Here is a 20074-nt window from a genome sequence, read left to right as displayed (position 1 = left end):
GGATTGGGTCATTACTTCAGAAGACAGTCATATTTGCCTCCCGTTTAATTAGGACACTGTTAAGTTTTTCAGTCAAATTACTTTATATGGACAGGGTCTATCTATATTATATACACAATGGAGGTTTTATATTGAAAATTCTGTAACTGCCATATAAAAGCATACACAAGTGTGATACTGTGATCAGGAATATGACATTCACTGATTTCACCTAAAGCCAAGCTGCCTTGTTTATTAACTTAAAAATAACAACTGAAGGAAATTCCATCGCTGAATCCCCTTGTTTTTAGCTCCTCTCTCCCTTTAATGCTTCTATGCAATGAAACCTAGTGAAATGGACACTCCAGGACGGAGAGCTAAGGAAACAACAAAAGGAGAACACGTAGCCTGAAAGGGGCTTGGGTGGGTTTGTGGTCTTAGGAGCCTCAGACTCAGGCTTTTGGGCCCTGGCAGTGCCACAGACTTCTCTGACCACCGTGTCACCCAGGCACAGACTCACCCAATGGTTCTAGGCACTTACAGCCAGTTAGAGTTTCATTAATATAGCCATAATTCATTATTTTTAAAAATATCTAATTTTAGATTATTTTTGATAACAGAGCGTTCCAATTAGCAGGCTTCTTAGGTGCAGGATTATCCACCTAAACTAATTACCTTAAAGTGAGAAAGGGAAGAGGATCAAAAGAATTACTGCGAATAAGGTGAGGATAAGAAGAAATAAATATCTGTTTTCTTTATACAAGTTCTAAGGAAGAAAATATTTCTTTGGCCACAGTCGGATCCTGGAATAAACACGCACCGACGAGGGAGGAGGGGACTGGGGAGGAGAAGGCAGGCAGAAGAGAACAGTCTTATTTAACTGTTTTTATGTGGGTAAAATGATTTGTGCCACAGTATTTCCATAAGAAGTGGGACCATTATTTTCCTGTAGAAACACATTTGGTTTGAAAAGTATCACTGGACAGGACGTGAAAATCAAACCCAATGAATTATTCACAACCTCCGATCAGAGGTGATCATTATTTCTGATGCTCCAAACAGTGATTAGGATTCTGCCCTGAGATGTCATTTTCTCTCTGAGTAGCACCAGTGATACAGAAAGGCATTATCTATCTATCCATACATGTATTTTTTTCTCCTGGGAGGACCTTGGTTTAATGTTACTATAACAGATAATAAAAACATGTAACATTAACATTTATTCTGATGGTGCCCATAAATGCCATTAGTCTGACACAAAGTGTCAACACTAATCATGACCCAAAATTAACACCCAAATTGACATCCACATTAATTGTACTATCAGTGTGAACAGCATGTGCAAGTGTACATATGCACACGTGCCCACCTGCGCTTTCCAAAGCTGCTGTTGCCACAAAGTAAAACAACAACGTTAAGCTCAATAAAGAAATCTGAAGGGAAAACTAAGGGGCAGAATGGGACAGGAATTTGTTGTCAGGGATGTAGGAAGCATTCATCAAGTCTAGCTATGCCGTGGGAAGCAGAAAGGGAATGTCTTTGCCTTGCCTGCCTTTCTTATATCTCCACACTTTTGAGTTCAGCTATAATAATATTTTTCTATATGGATTTAGATACAGGTTAGATTGTGGCTGAGATGCTGAAGCTTTATTTTCCATGCTGACAATCTAAAAGTTGAGTGTTTCTGGCAAAGCCTCCAGTGACTTTTGTGCTTCTATCACTAATGCCAGGAAGATGACCATCCAACAAGGTCCTTGGGCAGATACACAAAGAATCCTAGAATATGAGAGCCAAAACAGATGTAGGCAGCCTCTGCATCATGAAGGTCAAAAAACCAAGATCCAGAGAGAAGCAAGCTGAAGTGGAGTTCCTTTTCAGACAGATAACAAAATGCTACCTTTCCTCCTTCCTTTTGTATGTTGGGTAGAGTATTAAATCTTCACTTTTAATTGATACTAACAAAAAACAATTGCAGTTTAAACTCAGAACCTCATGGGGAAAAAAATACCTTATGAAATATTAGAAAATACTGTATAGGTCTTAAAAGGTGCATTTTTAAACCATAAGGAATTATAATATTTGACTTAATCTGTGCCATTCACAAAAACCATGGTGAAAATAATGTCAATGCCTTTCCATATTGTATTATCTGCTGGATATCATGTCCCATTGCCTAGTGTCGTATGATCACATAAAAGAGCTGAAAACAATTTCCTTAACAGCTGAAAAACTCTCTTTTTTCATGCTTGGATAATTCAAAAATGGCTGAACAAACTTACCTCAACCCTTCTCAAAAGCCATGAAAGGATAAGAAAAATATCATTTTGAGAGCGAAAAAACTTTCTTCTCAGAGGCTAATTCTTCAAAAATGTTACCAAGATTAGAAGTAATCATTTTAAACAGGGGAATCATTTTTTCCTGTACTACATATGTACATGAAACCACACTGATTTTTAACACATGTATACAAAATGTCTTAATACACATACCAATTTAAAAAAATACAGGCAATGGAGCACATACAAGCCAGTGGTATTGAAAGACGGGGCACCGGAGTAATCAGTTTGATAGGGAAATTAACGAAGCCTCACCTATGAACCATGTAACCGAATGCTGAACTCTGATGCTCCACACCACATCTCACCCTCTGGTGTCATCTGTTGCTGTCCTGATGCTCATTATTGCCTCTAGTTGGAGCTGTAAAATTACTTGTCATAGGGTACTATATCACAGCCTTTTTCTGTAAAGTCTTAAAAATTAAGATGTATGAAAATGCTAGCAAGTATACCCTTTTGTTTAAAGCCTATCCTTAGGATTTGCTTTTTTTTTTTTTTAAGATTTTCTGTTGTGGACCATTTTTTTAAAAGTCTTTATTGAATTTGTTACAATATTGCTTCTATGTTTTTTGTTGTTGTTTTTTTGGCCACGGAGGCATGTGGGATCCCAACTCCCCAAGCAGGGATCAAACCCATGCCCCTGGCATTGGAGGGTAAAGTCTTAGCCACTGGACCACCAGGGAAGTCCCAGGACTTACTTTTGGAGAGGCACGAGGGGCCCTCTCCGCAAGTGCCGCTTTGGTTGGCCAAGGGATACGTCAGGATTTCCCAAGTTAGTCAAGTTCATTGGTCCTTGGTTTGCTTCTAGTGAAATGAGTCAGGATCAGTGAGAAATCTCCAGCTCCAATGACAGGCATTAAGAGGGAGTTTGAAGAAAACTATACATATCCCAAAAGGGTTAGGCATTCATTAGAAGTAATTCCAAGGCAGGAAGACCTAGCTTTCAAAATTAGCCTACTTTTCTCATGAGGGACTCAACTTTGGTCCTGAAGATCATTTCAAAGACTTATAACTAAATATGCTCACTTAGAGGCTAAAAGAAGAAATGTACACAATAATTTTAAATAAAACTATCTTACCATGTATTTCATAATATGTCTTTTTCCATACTTGAAATTCCTATCTTGCTAGGCTAAAAGGATTCAAAATTGGTTTTTCAAAGTCCTTGATGAAAAATAAGGTAAGTGCCAAGTATGAATGTTTATATGTCATCAGTGGAATGTGATAGTTTTCTGATGAGGATCTCAAAGCACTTACACACACTCTTCCATCTTCAGGGGCAGATAGGTGGCAAGGACCATTAGTCTCTTTTTATGACTTGAGCACTTGGTGCACAGACCACGATCCTGTTTTTCAGATCTGCTCTTCTCAGGTCTATTTCACAGCTCACCTTCAGCATGCTACCATATAAACACTTCTCTTTTCCAGCACATATCTAAAAGACTGATATGGACTCAATTTCCACACCCAGCATGAAAAGGTAAACTGATTTCAAAGGAATAAGACAAAAGCACAGTAAAATACACTCAAATCAGCTTCCCATTCTGGAGCTATTCTGAGGTTAAATCGAGTAAAACAATATGCAAAGGCCTAATGTTAAACTAGAAAAATATTTGGGTTTTGTTCGCATGAGAAATGGTCAACCCTTTCCTTACTCAAGCCCACAAATGCTCTCTCCAGTCAAAGGATAATGGGTTCCACTAGGAGCAGAGTCCAGGAAAGCCCAAGCAATTCCTTTGAGGGTATGGAAAATGTCAACCAAGTGAATTAAGATAGAGGGTTATGGTGTTTTTTCTAAAATAAGAGGTCCTTTGGGTTAAGAGGTCCAGCGTAAGAACTGTCAAAATGGATCTACTAATTAATTTCTTCCAATCTTTCAGACGTATATAAGCTTACCAACTTCCTTATCCAACTCCTACATTTTATTTTTGTTTTTATACTCAAATGAGAGATTTCAAAGGACTATGGCAAAAAATCAGTGAGGCGCAGGATCAAAATGGTAAGATTTGTTTAAGCCAGTCAATACATGTAGAGATATTTATCATATCTCTCTTCCAATTTTTCTATAGGCTTGCAATATTTTGTAGTAAAAAGAAAATCAAAGAGACACTTATACTTTGGTAGAACTGGACAACAGTGCTTTGCCAACAATTACATGACAACTAAATGTGGGCTGGGCTGAGCAGTTTTAGAACTGAATTCCTAATCGCCACCATTTCACTCCTCAGAATATAAAGCAGAGCTGAAGCCAAGATACCAGTCAGAATGGCAGCTAGCCTTTCAACTTTAATTTATACTACTTTTTTCCCCCCTTCAATCATCCCCTAAAAAAAATGTTTCCCGTGAAAATGTGCAGTCATGATATAAGATTCAACAGATCTCCACCCAAAGGGTTAAAAACGCAATGGCATGTTCTTGGAAAATGAGGTAAAGCCCACCAGACCAACTGGAAAAGAGAGAAGGCTATCGCTAGATTTGCCTCCCAAAGCAGGACAAGTCAAGGGGCTCATCTGAATGCTAGACTGCTGAGAAGAAGAACCCTGACACCTAGTGCCCGTCTGAAAACACGAAGTCTTGGAGCCACTGCAGTTTTAAGCCTGGTAGTGTGTATGTGGAGGTGACCATTACATTGCATTCAATTTGGAACACACTTAACCCCCAGAAAAAAGTTTAAGGAAATAATGAAGTGCCATGCAAGAATTCCAGTCTCTAACTACCAATCCTTTTCAGAGGACGCATCCTAAACCTAATTATTATAACTGCTTCTAGACACAGCATCTTCTTCTTATCACCGTTTTTCATTATGACAGGAGCAATGAGAGGGAAGGGATGGATTCATATTGTTAAAAAGCCTGTGTTCTGATACAGTAAGGAAAACAGGGCCCTCATTTCTATCCACACCAATTTTGCTATAAAAGGTACCTGTCTATCGTATCTTTCATCATTGCCTGGTTTGGAGATTCATCATGTAGTTCACAGAGAAGTTTAAGGACATTTAATAAAAGGATGCTAAAAACATTTCAGAATAAGTAAGAACTCAGTTTCAAGAAGGCCAGTGCTTTCTTTGTCCTTCTGGGCAAAGTTAAGTTGTTCTCCGTCAAGTCGGTTATCAGCCGTTGGCTTGATCTTAGCCTGAGCCTTTTAATAACAGGATTTGGTGCGAAAAGCAGCTGCCTTGGATTGTGAACTGTTACTCAAAATGTTCCCACCTGCAATTACAGCTTCCACCAAATGATCAAAACAGATTAGCAAACTGGCAGGAAAAAGAAAACAATTCCCCCCAAATTGAGAAGTGGTGACTTCTTTTGTATCCAGGTTCAACAGCACACATTCATCCAGCTGGGTATTTATATACAGTGCCCATCACAGGAGCGTGAAATCAGTTTAGTCTATGTTCCAATCACATTTTCCTCAATTTTCTTCTTTACTTGAAACTATTAGGGAAAAAAAAAAATCCTAGACAACTCATCTTTGGAGCTATTTGCAAGGAACACAATTCACAGATTTGGTCTACATCTTTTTTATTCCTACTCTAAATTCATACTAAACGCAATGCCATTCAAAATCTGACAATGAGAAAAATGTATTCTCCTATAGCTTTCATCATGCATAAGGTGGCATTCCTTCAGTTACATCTCTCGATGGGAAAGGGACAACTAGGAAAATAGAAAAGAGATAGCAGCTAACACCACCTCAAAAAAGCTCTCTTTCTCTTGCTTTTAACACAGCCGCAGTGTTCGAAATGCAGGTCACATCTCCGCTGAAACAGCCAATATTCTTCCTCAAATGGCAAACAAGTTCCCTAAAACTAAATGGAACTGAATTGTTCCAAGTTCTGGTCCCATCACCATTTTACCTATTTACTGTCCTGGGGGGAAAAAAAAATAGGGGGGGAAAAAAAATAGGGGAGAAAGACTGGCTACGCACCTAGCCGATGGTCTGGTAAGTGCAGGCTTTCTGCCTTTGATTATGGGGAGAAGCATCTCAATTCATGGGGAAACTCTGCAGGAATCTTTTGTTTTACTTGTATGCCTTATATCCATGGGCTGGCTTTGAAACCCAGAAACTCCAGTCCTTCAAGGTAATGCAGTGCCACCCACCATGATGACCTGGTGGAGCCGCCACCTTTGGAGAACACCAATTATGATGATTTAATGTCTGTGGAGCATCGATGCTTTTACATCGCGCCTTGGCTCTTGGAACACTAACAGGTCATTTTTTTAATCCCTGTCTTTAATACAACTATTTCTCAAGGCTCCGTTCAGATGCCCATTCTCTTTGGGACTGGACCGATTTGCTCCCGATCTCATCAGCATGAGCTCTTTTCCTTCCCCTCACATCATTCTTGGGATAATATGTAGAGCGCCAGGCTCATGACAAACTTGTCTCTTTGGCCAAAGAAAATTAAATCGCAATTGCTGAAAGTCAGCTTGCCCTGATAAAACTGGGCTCGGCACAAGCAAATACATCCCCCTGCCACCAGCTCGTCTCTTAGGCAAGGCTGTCCCTCTGAGCTCTGACTGCTGAAACTCCATCTTCAGACTGGTCAGTCTCTCAGTGGACATGCTCCATTGTACGTCCCAGCTCTCAGTAACAGTCTGATACTAATAACCGCGACCTCATTCCTGTCGTGCAGGGGCCCTATAATCTAGCGCTGGCCACTGACTGACTTCACCAGCCATGCCGGGCATTAGTCACTAACTGCTCACCCCTCCAGAGCTCAAGGACTCAAACAGCAAGCTAACGCTCAGCTTCAGTCCTACTCGGTCATTCAATGGAAAGGAAAAGAGAACAAAGAACACAGGCAATGAGGAGGGAAAAGAGTAGGACAAGATGAAAGTCAAAACTGACGAAAAGCAAAAAGAAAAAATTTTTAATACAATTAGATTTCTGGATTTCAAAATTATTATTAAAGCACTGAGCAAAGGAAAACACATGGTCTACTGCTCATAGCCATAGTCCTGTGCCGTTAAGACATCCCTTTTCCACCAAGGTTTGTTGTGTCTTTAAAGGGTTAAAAAAAACCTTAAAAAAATTTTTTTTATTCGTGTGTGTGCGTGTGTGTGTGTGTGTGGGTGTCTTTGGGTACAGAGTCCCGTATAATAAGACTATTTGTATTCATACTGGCAGAGTAAACACTACATGTTCATGCCCAGGCAGCTCTGTGCTTGTAATTTCAGCAAGAACAGAGCTCTGTCCCTCTGGGACTTCACTATTCCCCCAGTCTCCACTCGCTCAAACACAGAATGAGAGCTGAGAGAAAGCAGGACAGAAAGATCGTGGCAAGAGGTTTTATACGGTGCTGCGGCTAGCTTTCACGTGGCCAAAAACCTCATTTTGTGTTTTAATTACATTAGTTAAGAGCGTTTTTCTCTCAGTCCCATGTTCACAAGGGTGCCTTCCATTCCTGAAGACGACACTGTTCAATGAATCAGAATTTAAATCTAGCATGATGAGGCTTTTCTTTCTGCTGAGGGCTTCACTAAGTAGATGCTACACACAGTGGCATAAACCTCTGCTGCAACTTTGTGTGCTAACAAGTAGACATATACCTACTCTTGTCAAAATTCAATACATCCTGCCTCCCTAGCCTCTCACTTCTGCTATCTGTTGAGGCATTAGATTAGAACTCCTAGAAGTCCAATTGGGTCCAATGCTCGCATCTATCTTAATACCAAAGGATTTAAATTTGGCAGCCCTGGTATACTTAATAAATAGTCATGCACCTTGTACATTTAGCAAAACTTTTTGAAAAAAAGATATTGAATAAAACGGGAAATAACTGCATTTATCTCCAAAGGTCTACCCAGTCTGTTTATGGTGAACACTCAGGTAGAGATTACTCCTTCTAAGGGACCAGTTTTATCCAGGGATGAGTTCTAAGGTTAAAATAAAAACATATCTCATTTTAGGCTTATTACTATTGTTATCACTGTTGTTATAACTGTACTTTAGAAGCATAGTTAGAATCAGGAAGAATCTCAATGCATGGGGCAGAATATGACTTTACATAATTATTAACAGTGTTCTAGAGGAAAGAGGGATCTAAAGCCAAAAACACAGGAGTCACAGGTTCTCTGTTATCTCCTTCGATGTTTAAACTCCTGGTTCTGATGGAGCCCTTTTATGAAGAAAATATCTCTCATGCTCACAACAGCACTAGATAAAATCACCTGAGCATGAAAAACATACTAAAAACCATACACCAGTAAGGATCCAAATAAGAAAAAACATCCAGAAATATTTAAAGGCTTTTATCATAGAAAAATCTCAGAATCTCAAACATGTACAAAAATAGAGAAAATAATCTATTCCTGTGTACCTATCACCTAGCTTCAATTAACAACTCATGACCAGTCTTGTTTCATCTGCACTCCCACATGCACATCCCTACATACTTTTGAAGCAACTCCTAGACATTAGCTCATTTCATCGGTAACTATTTTAGTAGGCATCTCTAACAGAAGACAATACTCTTTTTTATAAAGCAAAATTGTAATACTGTTTAAAAAAATGTAATCTTATTATTACACCTGAAAAATTAAGGATAGTCCTCGTTGTCCAGTCTGTGTTCTCTGGCTAAAGAATTCTGCCAATAGGACTACAACTTCTACTTCAATAAGACTAGAGTACTTCTACCAATGCTGCCTATGCCACTCAGATCTTATTTAATACTATTTAATGACCACCTCCATAGAAAGTTGGTATTCGTGGGCACAGAGATAAGAAAGTGGGGAGGGGAATCTCCAGGACTTGCCTCATTTCCTCCTGGAAGCCTGTTCATGTGAACCAGTTGACCTTGATCATCCAACACGAGCTCAGTGTACGTCAGTATGTCTGAAGGCAGAGGGGGCGGTGGAAGGAATGCTTGGGAGGACATAGATTCCCAGAGTTTGATCAGGGACTAAAGGAGGAGAAAAGTTTGACTAATCAGTAACAATCAGCATTTCAACATGAACAAAATAAATATTAAAACATGGTCAATTTAGTTTTGCTCTTTCTTTTCTAAGCATTCTACTGAGCATCTAAATGTAAGACCAAATTCTGGAGTTCTCATTCTCCATTAAAATAGACTTGTAATTATTTTTCACATAACATTTTTTACATGCCCCAAATCAGATGCTTTGCCAATAACATTCAACTACTGAGGGATCATGAATCAGTAGGAGACCATTAACAAACACAACGGACCTAACAATGTCCTGGGAAAATTAAAATAAAAAACTAAAGTAGCAGCAATACCTCTTTAAAAAAGGAAGAACAATCCTGGAGAAACTCAGCCATAGAAAAATAACCAGGAAACTGACTGACACTCAGCTAATACAAAGCAAACCCAAGAACACAAGGATAGTTTCTACTAGAGGTTCAGGGGATGCATGCTCTAGTATATTTTCAAAGCTACAGGTCCATACGTGGGAATTAGCTCACTAGAGGTGGATGATTGTTTGTACATATACAGATCAAGTCTGCTCAGATATGAGAGAATGGAGACACACATCATTTTTAAACCATTCTGATGTCCATTTCAAATTTCATATTACCAAAACGAATGTGGCATGAAGTGGGAACTAGTTCAGTTGTTTTTCTGCTTGACTCAGAGCAACATTTAAATCCAAGGTGACTCATTCATACCTACAAGCCCAAATCACTGTGCTTACGTCTATTCTATAGGATAAATTATATGGAAAGTGATTTCTGTTTATGGCGCCAGCACTAGGGAACAGAATCAACACTCAACTTATAGGCTGACAGTACTAGTAATACTGAATGAAGACAGCTATGTGTCGAGAGACCGACCTTGTAAACAAATGGCTACATAATGGAAATCTCTCGTATTTCTGAATAATACAGGAATTACAAATAGACTATTTACTAAGACCACATATATTACTTTATTAAAATTCAAATGTGGTAACGCTGGTATTTTTGACTAGAAGAGTTGGGAAAATTCTATATTCATAGATTTTTTTTTAAGGACAAATTCAGTATTCTTTTGATACCTTCTTCATCTGTTGCATTTTCTGCTGGTGATATACTTTTCTTGCCTTCTATTGATGGAAGAAAAATCTGCAGCCTAGACATGATTCACCATACAGATCAAAGGAATTTATTTTCATATGGAGGATGAGATTCATAATGTCGTATTTTCTCACACTAGTTTTTATTCCACTGTAATAAATCTCCCACAAAAGAACTGATACTTTAAAATGTGTACCATGCACTCTATATCCATTTGTATATGTTATATACTGATTCTCATCATATTAACCTAGGCTATCAGTTAGAGACCTGGGTTATCTTGGAAAATGAGAACCAGAATTTCAAACCTCTTTTTGACTTGAATACAGGCTTTGGAAATAGACACCTGAAGGTAACTCCTCACAGAGGTCATCATTAACTACCATCAGATGTGCGTAGTCTGCTTACTCTTTTCTACTCAACAGAGGCCTCTATCCTCACCATTCTTCCTGTTCATTCATAAAGAGCCATCCACCATCTGAGCTAGCAGTCACAACCCCAGAAGACAAAGAAGTGAGAACAGTGTCAAGACAATTCCTGCTTTTTGAAAGTGTCCTATTTCAGTGTAAGCTGTATCTGATGAAAATTCAGGAAAAATCTTGTCTCTCTGGCACACGTCAGAGCCCCCACCCCCAGGTAGCCACCTTTACCTGCCGAAACATTTCTGGGATGTCATATATGTATGTTGTCCCTAAGGACTGTGCCTGGAACCTCTTGGATTGAAGCAGGTCTTTGGTCACGTACGGAGTGTTGATTAACATTCCATGTAATGGTCCCTGTTTGTCTCCATATGCCTGAAACATGATCTGCAAGAAAAAGAGGATGGCATGGGGAATTAAAACACAAGAGAAAAAAAAAAAAAAAATCACATGAGTTGCCTAGAGGGACTTTTTTCCACAAATGTTATTTCTTGAAACACATTTTTGGTGAGTTGAATAGCTAAGATACACCTCTTAACATTGGGTACATGGTACTCTCGCCTCTACAGATTAACCAACTCCAAAAAATGGTATGTAACCAACCACAAATCACACGCTCCTCCTCTCACTTTTGAATTAGTGGAAATCAACGAGAAAGCACCAGAGTAAATTTCATGTTTCTGAGACAGACTGATAATGCTTGCCTGTCAAAATGACTTGAATCCCATATTCAGAAATGAAGGTCAACTAACCAACTAAGCAGTCCTGGTATTTAAGTTGAGGAACAGCTAGGCACCAAAGAGAACTCTGTTCTATCTTCAAAGATAGAAGGCCAGGTCAAGGCTCTACCGGGTCACCTATACTTTATAGTCCACTGGCTCAGAAGGTACTTCATAAGTACAATTAGCTACACAAAGGCTTCAAAGATTTGACACAAGTAGATTTTACCCATCCATCTAGCTAGCTGATTCTTGTGAGCTCATAAGACAGAGCCTTTAGTAAAAATATATATATTTTATTAAATATAATACACATATATATATATATTTCCCCCAGTATACTGTGTCTACAACTAGTGAATAGCTCCTACAATACCTATATTTGTCACATAATAAAATCACCACACCAGTTTTTAATCATATTAACTCAAATATTTCTAGAAGAGTACCTCATATTTCATATATTTAGATAGTTTTATTTGCTTATGAATATTTATAAGGAATGCCATTATTTCAATTCAATTAATATTTATTGAGTGCCCAGGGGTTGTATGACACTAAGCTAGGCACTTTATGCATGAATACATAAAACATAGATTCCCAGTGCAGTGAATACAAATGGACACTGGGAAGTGAGGGTATGTGTGTATACCCACCTATCTCTTTGGGCCTAAAATATATAAGCTTAAGTCTACCATTAATGAATAGATTTGCAGGCCTGCTAAATAGGCACCAGGAGAGAATGAGGTATTCTCCTAAATCCTGGGTACAGTTCAAGTAAGTAAATCGTTAGCCCTTTAGATCAAAAGGAACAAACGTGTTCTACTTACTTGTCAATCAGGTCCTATTCTGGGCAAAATCTGTTGTGGACTGCTTAAAGACCCACAGAATCGAGCTCCCAATCCTCTTCCACAGAGCTAATGATGAAAGTCCCCAGGTGAGAGGTAGAATTAGCAATGTCTTAGTAATGTGGGAGGCAGAAATAGAAATGTTTCAAGAGATTTGAAGTTTTAAGTGAGGCTAGGGTGTAAGTATGTAAAAACTGGACTTAGAGGAGATAACCCAAGTCAAAATAAGGGGGGCAGAAAAAAAAGAGCAAAAGCAATAGGTTCTTGAAACTACTGGGTTGGCCAAAAAGTTTGCTCAGGTTTTTATATAAGATCCTATGGAAAATCCAAATATACTTTTTGGCCAATCCCAATACATTCCTGTCTACTAGGAAAGACAAGACCAACAGGTACAGTTTTTGCAAGGTCTGGAATAAAGTCAAGCTGGTCATTCAAGCAACATAACTCTGTGGACTGAGAAAGCAGGTTGGAGAAAGCTCTCTGGGTACTTTCACTGCTGGCGGGAATTTAATGTGGTTAAATTAAACTTACTACGCCCCAATAATTGTACTCATAGATTTACTCAAATGAAAACAAATCTACACAAATATTTGGAAACCAGTGTTCACAGCAGCTTTACTCACAATAGCCCAAACTGAAAAATAAAACTTCGGATGCCCATCAACAGGTTAATGAATATAAAAATTTTGGTATATCCATAAAATGGAACACTACTCAGCAACAAAAAGGAGCACACCCATGATTCATACAACATGGATGATTCTCAAAAACACTGCGTTTACCAAAAGGAGCCAGACACAAAATAGCATATATTGTCTAACTTCATTTATCTGATATTCCAGGACAGGCAAAAATTACTCTATAAAATTAGAAGGCAGATTGGTGGGTGGCTAGGGCTGAGGAGGGTACCTGACTGCAAAGGAGAACAAGAGAATTTTTGAGGGTGTCAAGTGGCCTCTATCAGGACTGTGACGGCGGTCACAAGTGTGTACAATCTGAGGATAAATTAAACTGTACACATAAAGTGAGTCCTTTCATTACATCTAAGTTCTATCTCAATAAAGATGATTTTGAAATGTATATTTCTCTCTTACACTGAACACTGGAAATCAATGGACTTATGTAATGGATTACTCAAATCGCCCTACTCTGCCTGCCTGACAGCAGTGCTCAGGATAGTAATACCACAGAGACCACACAAGGAAAGTGAAATAAAATGAACGCAAGCCAGTCAGCCTTGCTTCTTGTTGACAGAAAGAATGAAAAATTATTCTTGAACAAGAAGTTGATAACAATGGATGGCCCTGGAAGTCTCTGAATGATAGATAACTGTTGTAACAGATACACATTAGATATATTAGATGTATTATATTAGATAGTTATCTATCTATGTTACCTAATTCCATTTTCTGCTATCATGGCCACAGTCATTAAAAATTGATAAAGTATATACTTTACAAATTCATGAACATATGTACATATTTTATTGATCACACACCTGTTACCAGAGGCCATCAAAAGGGCTTCTCCTGGGAGAAAAATCTCTGATCCCATACAGTCTGCTCCCTTAGAACCATGGACTTATTTTTTGATGGCACAAATCAAATCATACAACAGAGAAACTAATTATCTGTCTTCTTCCATCATGGGTAAATTTCTTGAGAAGAAATATCACTTTTTACCTCTGTATCCCTACTGCTTGATACATCGTAAGTGGTCAATAAATGTTAAATTAATGAACAAACAACTGAATGATACACATGGTCCTATGCTGTTTTAGATTCGTGTAATGACTCACTAGAGCACAGAAAGGGGAAAAATAAATTGCTGATAAGCATCAAGGAGGCTTTTGGAGTGCCAGAACTGAGTTAGAGGCTTTCTTTTGCTAGCTCCCTCCTCCAGCTGTGGGCTCTTGCACTCACACTTGGCAGCGGCCACTGAATCTCAACTGAAGAGCCTGAGGGAGACCCCTTTCTCCAGGGCTTCCTAAATACACAGGACCCATGGTAAGAAGGGAGCTCCCTCAGGCAGAAGGCAGCTCATTTATTTGTCAAATACTTGTGCCAAACATAAGTCACTTAGTCGTGTCTGACTCTTTGAGACTCCATGGACTGTATCCTGCGCAACTCCTCTGTCCGTGGGATTTTCCAGGCAAGAATACTGCAGTGAGTTGCATTTCCTTCTACTAAACCCTGAATAAAGGCGTTTGTGCCTCTCACGCCCCTGTGTCACCACTGGCCAGCACGAGGGAAACCTCAGAGCTTTCTAATAAAAGAAAGGACAGGGGGAGTAGTTATGAAGAACAAACATATTTATCAAAAACATTAAAATCTCAAGTGGCCATCTTATTTTTCACAAGAATAGACCTGCCTTGAAGCCACTGTAGAAGTTAATTAAAAACATCACTGCCCATGGAAAGCTTTGACTGAAAATGTCTTTAAGGTTGTCTTGAAAAACATCAAATGCAGCGAAAATTATTGAATACTCTTTCTCTTGCTCACCCCTTGCACTCTTGCGTGCACTTTCTGTTTTAACTGTTCACTTCTCACGGGATAGATTTCTCTGGCCATCTAAGTGGGAATCAAAGCACGAAATGAAAGGTCGCTCAGACAACTGTCCAAACCCAGAGTTTTAAGATTTGTCTTCAAAATCCTGGCAAAAAAGTCTTTTCTTACTGCTGTTCCCAGACTTAAAAGGATGTAGATAAAAACAAGAGACACATAATCTCTTCATCACCCAATACATAGAATAGACTGAGATCTTATGTACAGATACAAAGGAGCAAGTTCATCCTTTAACGACAAGAAAGGCATTTGCCAAGTTCGGGCCAGAGACCTAAAATTAACATCCCAGTTCTTAAAAAGATATAATGGTGAATAATGGTGAACAAAGCTAAATCCTGTACCATAGCCAATGGCCCAAAGATTTAGAAACTAAGGTGATCAAACAGATTAAAAGGGAACTCTGTTATCATAGAACCAATCTACTTTGAAAGTCACTTTTCATTTTCACATTCTCAATTCTTCTACCTGAAAAAAATAGGTTAAAGTTTGCCACTTTGCTTTTTTATAGATATATGATACTCTGAACTCTTTGAAGGCAAGACAATGTGTATAAGTGCAACAAAGGGTAAACAAGATAAAATCTCTGCTTGATCTTGCTCAAGCTATTATTATATTATGTTGAAACTTCCTTCTTCGAGATATTTCCTACTTCAATAATTCTCCTTCCTTTCCTTGCCAAGGAAATTCTCCTTCCTTCCTTGAGTGGTCTAACTAGGCTGAAAACAGGAACAAGGACAAATCAGATCAGAGAAGACAAAATTCTTCAAGTAGCCCAAGAACCCTAAATCGCACAATTACTCTGGAGTCAGGTTCACTTGGCACCTGTTAGGGCTCCCCAACTCATGACCAAAGGTTAAGGGTTTCAAAACATTCAGGACTACGACAGAGGCGCTGCTTATGAGGCAAATGAAGTGTTTCAAGTTCATGCAACCATTTACGCTGAGCGAGGATAACCCCCACTAGGCGGAAAAACGGGATTTGTGAATTTGGGTCTTTCTGTAACAAGGACAAGTGGCTTCTCTCTGGGGGAACCAAGTCAAAATTGTGAGGAGCCTGCTAACTGCTGTACCTGTGCTGTCCTGGAATCAGTCACTTCCTTGTACAGGCTGATGTCCAAGTAATAGCCAGACTCGTTCGTCAGGAAGAGGCGGATGGGAATTGCTTTTCCAGTTGGTGTCAGGCGAATGTTGATTTTCAGTTCTGCCTGGAGGACACGCAGCTTCCACAGCCGACTTCCATAGCGCATCACCATGCTCCGCACGGATTCCTCGATCTGACACAGACACATCACCAAGCACAAAACTTCAGTGCCTTGTAACCAGCACCTGACTCAGGTCTGCCCATCTTTGGGAAGGGAGAACGGGAACAGACTCTGGTTTCTGGAGATGTGTCCTCCATGTATTCCTTCCAAAAAGACACACAGTTTCTCCCCAACCCTACTCTTAGAACAAGTCAGGGACAATTTCATGCTGGCCTGGCATTTGAGTGGTTTTCTCTGGCTCACAACACCCAAATCTGTGCAACTCCCTTCCTCTTTCCCAACTGTATTCATATTCTATGCCAAAGATCTGCAATATCTAAAATTAGAAGCCATGGGATTTAAGAGAAGGCCCCAAATAAGAATAAAATCTCTAGTTAAACTGCTATTAAGTAGCATTTATATGCATGGTAACTACGTTTCATTGCACTTTCAGGACCTTAAATCAACATAGCAATTATCACCATGAGCTTTTTTCCATACAATTTTATTAAACTTTATAATATATGTTTCTTGGTAAATTGCACAAATTAAAGAAAGGCAGTTTGTAGGTGGTGCTAGAATGTTCTCTCTAAACAGAGCTCTGAAGCTAGGTCACTGCTAAGTCCAACTAGGATTTAACGAGATGGGGCAAATGTTCCCTCATTTTTCTTACCTTTGTACCAAGGCAGCTTAGTGGCCCTCATTTTTAGGGTTTGGTGAGTTATTTTAATCAAATGGCCTTAGATGTGATTTTTCCTTTTTGACATACTAAAGCAAAAAAGAATTTTTTTATTCCCAATATGGCTACAGGCAGCTAAGACATACTACTCAAAACAATGTTTTCTTAAATGAAGTATCTCTCTAAAATGCTTTCTCAACGTCTTAGAGAATTTTTTAAAAAATCTCATGCCATCCTTCATTTGTGACTCTTTGGAAGTATGTGCCACTCTTGTAGTTTATTTCTGTTCCAAAGAATTTCAGGTTAAAATGAGTTTCAAGGAGTTAACATCTCTATTCCCACACTTGCTTGTTAACCAAGAGATATCTATCCATTCTTTTTTTGAGGGAACAAAAGTCAACAATTTCTAAATAGAGGAAATTGACAGCTATCTATGATTAGAAAGACAGAGTTAGGACATATGAGCATTTGGAGTAGAAACAGAGAGGCTGACAGCAAAAACTCATTGAGGAATGCTAAGTCATATCTACAAATATACTGATAAAGTGTCCAGGGCACGTTTTAACTCTCCTAGTTTCATCAATCCCAGGATGCTCAAGAGAACCTTTGCTTAAACCGAATGATGAGACTTTGTGAAACTCAGTAAGTAGCCCTGACCTCGGCTTTCCTGGCAGACAAGGCAACTAATCAGTAGTTTGAGTCTAGAAGAAAAAAACAGTAGAAAATGATTTCTTGGGTCTTAGATGCTAAGTTCAAAAAGCAAAAGTCCATGCCTACAATGGCTCTTGAGAAAGAGGTCTCCTATTCAAATATACTGGTTCTCCTATTCAAATTCCACAATATCATAAAAAGGTTAGAGGGAGTAGTAGAAACAAGAGAGCAACCTGTCTTTATTACACCTGGGATAAAAGGTCAAGTACAGAGTCACCTTGCTTTCCTTCCTTAAATTATATGGAATGCATTTTAGAATAGAGCCTTGGGGAACAAACCAAACATTGTTATGTGTGGAATTCCACATCAACCAAATTTTCCTCTGTGGAAAAATACTAATGAGAAATAGGTTAGACACTTTGGGAAGGTGTATTACTGCTCAAAGGACATCAGATGACCAGTAAAAAGAGGCAGTAATTTTTCCAAAATGCCCAATAATAGCAGTTAGTTATACCAGATGAGAAATCCTAGGGAATTAAACAAAATAGGACTGCTATCATGGTAAATATCGTAAAATATCCAGTTACCAATGGAAGAAGAGGAAAAAGTTTTACATTTTTGTACTGCTTATAAGTGACTATCAAGATAACATCAAACCACCTTCAGTGTTTTAAACCTTATACTTAAATGGATGTATTTAATTATATACAAATTATATCACAAGATTTTTAGTGGCTTATATCTCCTGCAATACAATGGACTAGATATACTTTTAAATTATATCCATGAAAGCAAACAAAACTATGAGTTAATATTTAATGATTACATTAAAATGTATGTATTAATGTAAATTAAACATAATTATAAGTTAAAAACATAAATTAAAATGTATGATTATGAAATTTCTACTCACAGCTAAGTCTCATGGTAAATTATGATTGCTTTAAAAATTTTTAAATCGCTGTGTTTAAAGGTTATTTACTCAGAGATCACTATAGCAAGGGAGTCAGACACCATCACATGCTTTTCAGCAGAAATTCAAAGGCAGGTAGTGGAGAAGTAAAGCTTCATAGTAGAACAAAGAGACACCTTCAGTTTTGAGGTATGCTTTCAATGGTTATATCAAATTTTTGATATCATCCCAGAAAGCCAGTCCTAGAAGTATTCTGTAAACTTTAAAGATCAAGGGTTCAGTCACCTGACCAAGAAAGTACCTGTTTCCAGGTCCAAGTGCAAACAAATAAGAATGACTCTGCTGTGCTGGCAGGTGCTGGGTGCAAAGCTACGGAGAAATGTACCTTCGATGGGTCCATGATGACTGTAGGAACAAAGTTGAGGAAGATGTGGTTGCAGTCAGTCCGGACATTTGTATTATTAAAGGCGACTTCCAACTCATCCATGGCTTCCAGGAGGAGCCGCTCCCCTTCATTTTGTAGATATTCGAAGGAAGCTTCCTATGCAGGAAAGAAAATCACCATCAACATTAATGTTTTATAGGGTTGGCCAAAAAATTTGTTTGGGTTTTGGCCAACCCAACAAGTCATAAGGCTTTTATGTAGATGCTATTTATCTTTCTTCCTGGGGTCAACCCAAAGACCACAGGCAACAGGAGCTAGCAAGGGTCAGATAAAGAGTTCCCACCAGCCCTTCCTCCTGCCTGTTCAGTACCATTTTCTTACAATAAGTGGAGATCCTGGGCACCCCTAGAGCTGCAACCCTAGTAGGGTCAGAACTGCCAGACAGAGCAGCGTAGAAAGGAAATCTGTTTAGAAAGGAAAAGTCGCAGAAAGGTTATGGTTATGGGATGCAGGAACAAGTCACACACCAGCTGTGTACAGAAACTATCCCCACTTTTAGACAGGTTTACCACGGAGTCATCTTTACCTTTTCATTTTATCCTCTATCATCATCCAAACTTCCCTGTGGTTTTTCTGTTCGCATGGTTTTCCTTTTCTCAAGCAAGTACTATCATGCTTCCATTACCAAGAAAAATCAAATGAAAGGGGAAAAAAGCCCTTAATTGCACGGAATATTTACCTCTGTTAGAGAAGTGACTCTTAGGCTTCTGGTGGATATTGGACAATAGGATGAAAGAGAACAAGAGCCTTAATTCAGGAGGAAAACCTGATTTTGAATCATGGCTGTGTCTCTGTCCCTTCCCTCAGAGATAACTTTCCATTAAAGTACAGCACCCGGGGTCTTCTCTGGTGGCCCAGCGGTTAGGACTCTGTGCTTCCACTACAGTGGGCACAGGTTCGATCCCTGGTCAGGGAACTGACATACTGCAAGCCGAGAGGCATAGCACCCCCGCCCAAGGAAAAAAGAGAAGAAAGTACAGTACCCACCTTGGTGACCAGATCAGAATGCCTGATGATTGCACGAACAAAGAACCTGTAGTCTGTCACTTCTGTGCCCACTTCCACCTTGGCTGCCCCGAGATACAAGTGCATCTTGTGATTGGCACATGGGATGGCAGTAAGGTCAAAATTTCTCATCCGGTTCAGCTCTAACTGGAAAGCTAGGGCAGGCTCCAGGTGACGATAGATACGATCTTCCTCAAACTGAATACAAGAATTGGAGGAAAGAACAGTTTACAAGAGGCAGTTACAAAATTATATTA

The 20074-nt window shown here is 39.0% G+C and overlaps 1 protein-coding gene across 6 annotated transcripts in view; it reads right to left on the bottom strand.

Moving 5' to 3' along the window:
• Positions 1-20074, bottom strand: part of ACACA (acetyl-CoA carboxylase alpha) — a 288803-nt gene that overhangs the window by 81083 nt on the left and 187646 nt on the right. For all 6 annotated transcript variants that reach the window (XM_055577329.1, XM_055577328.1, XM_055577332.1 and 3 more), the window contains 5 exons: positions 19800-20015; positions 18753-18908; positions 15954-16157; positions 10985-11140; positions 9073-9219 (listed from right to left, as the gene is read on the bottom strand). In XM_055577329.1, the coding sequence (XP_055433304.1) occupies positions 9073-9219; positions 10985-11140; positions 15954-16157; positions 18753-18908; positions 19800-20015 (879 nt within the window). The remainder of the gene's footprint in view (positions 1-9072; positions 9220-10984; positions 11141-15953; positions 16158-18752; positions 18909-19799; positions 20016-20074) is intronic.

The sequence above is a fragment of the Bubalus kerabau genome, chromosome 4 (genome assembly GCF_029407905.1).
Source record: "Bubalus kerabau isolate K-KA32 ecotype Philippines breed swamp buffalo chromosome 4, PCC_UOA_SB_1v2, whole genome shotgun sequence".
In the NCBI taxonomy this organism is placed as follows: domain Eukaryota; kingdom Metazoa; phylum Chordata; class Mammalia; order Artiodactyla; family Bovidae; genus Bubalus; species Bubalus kerabau.
Note: the sequence above shows the minus strand (reverse complement) of the source record. Positions and strands in the feature narration are given on the sequence as shown.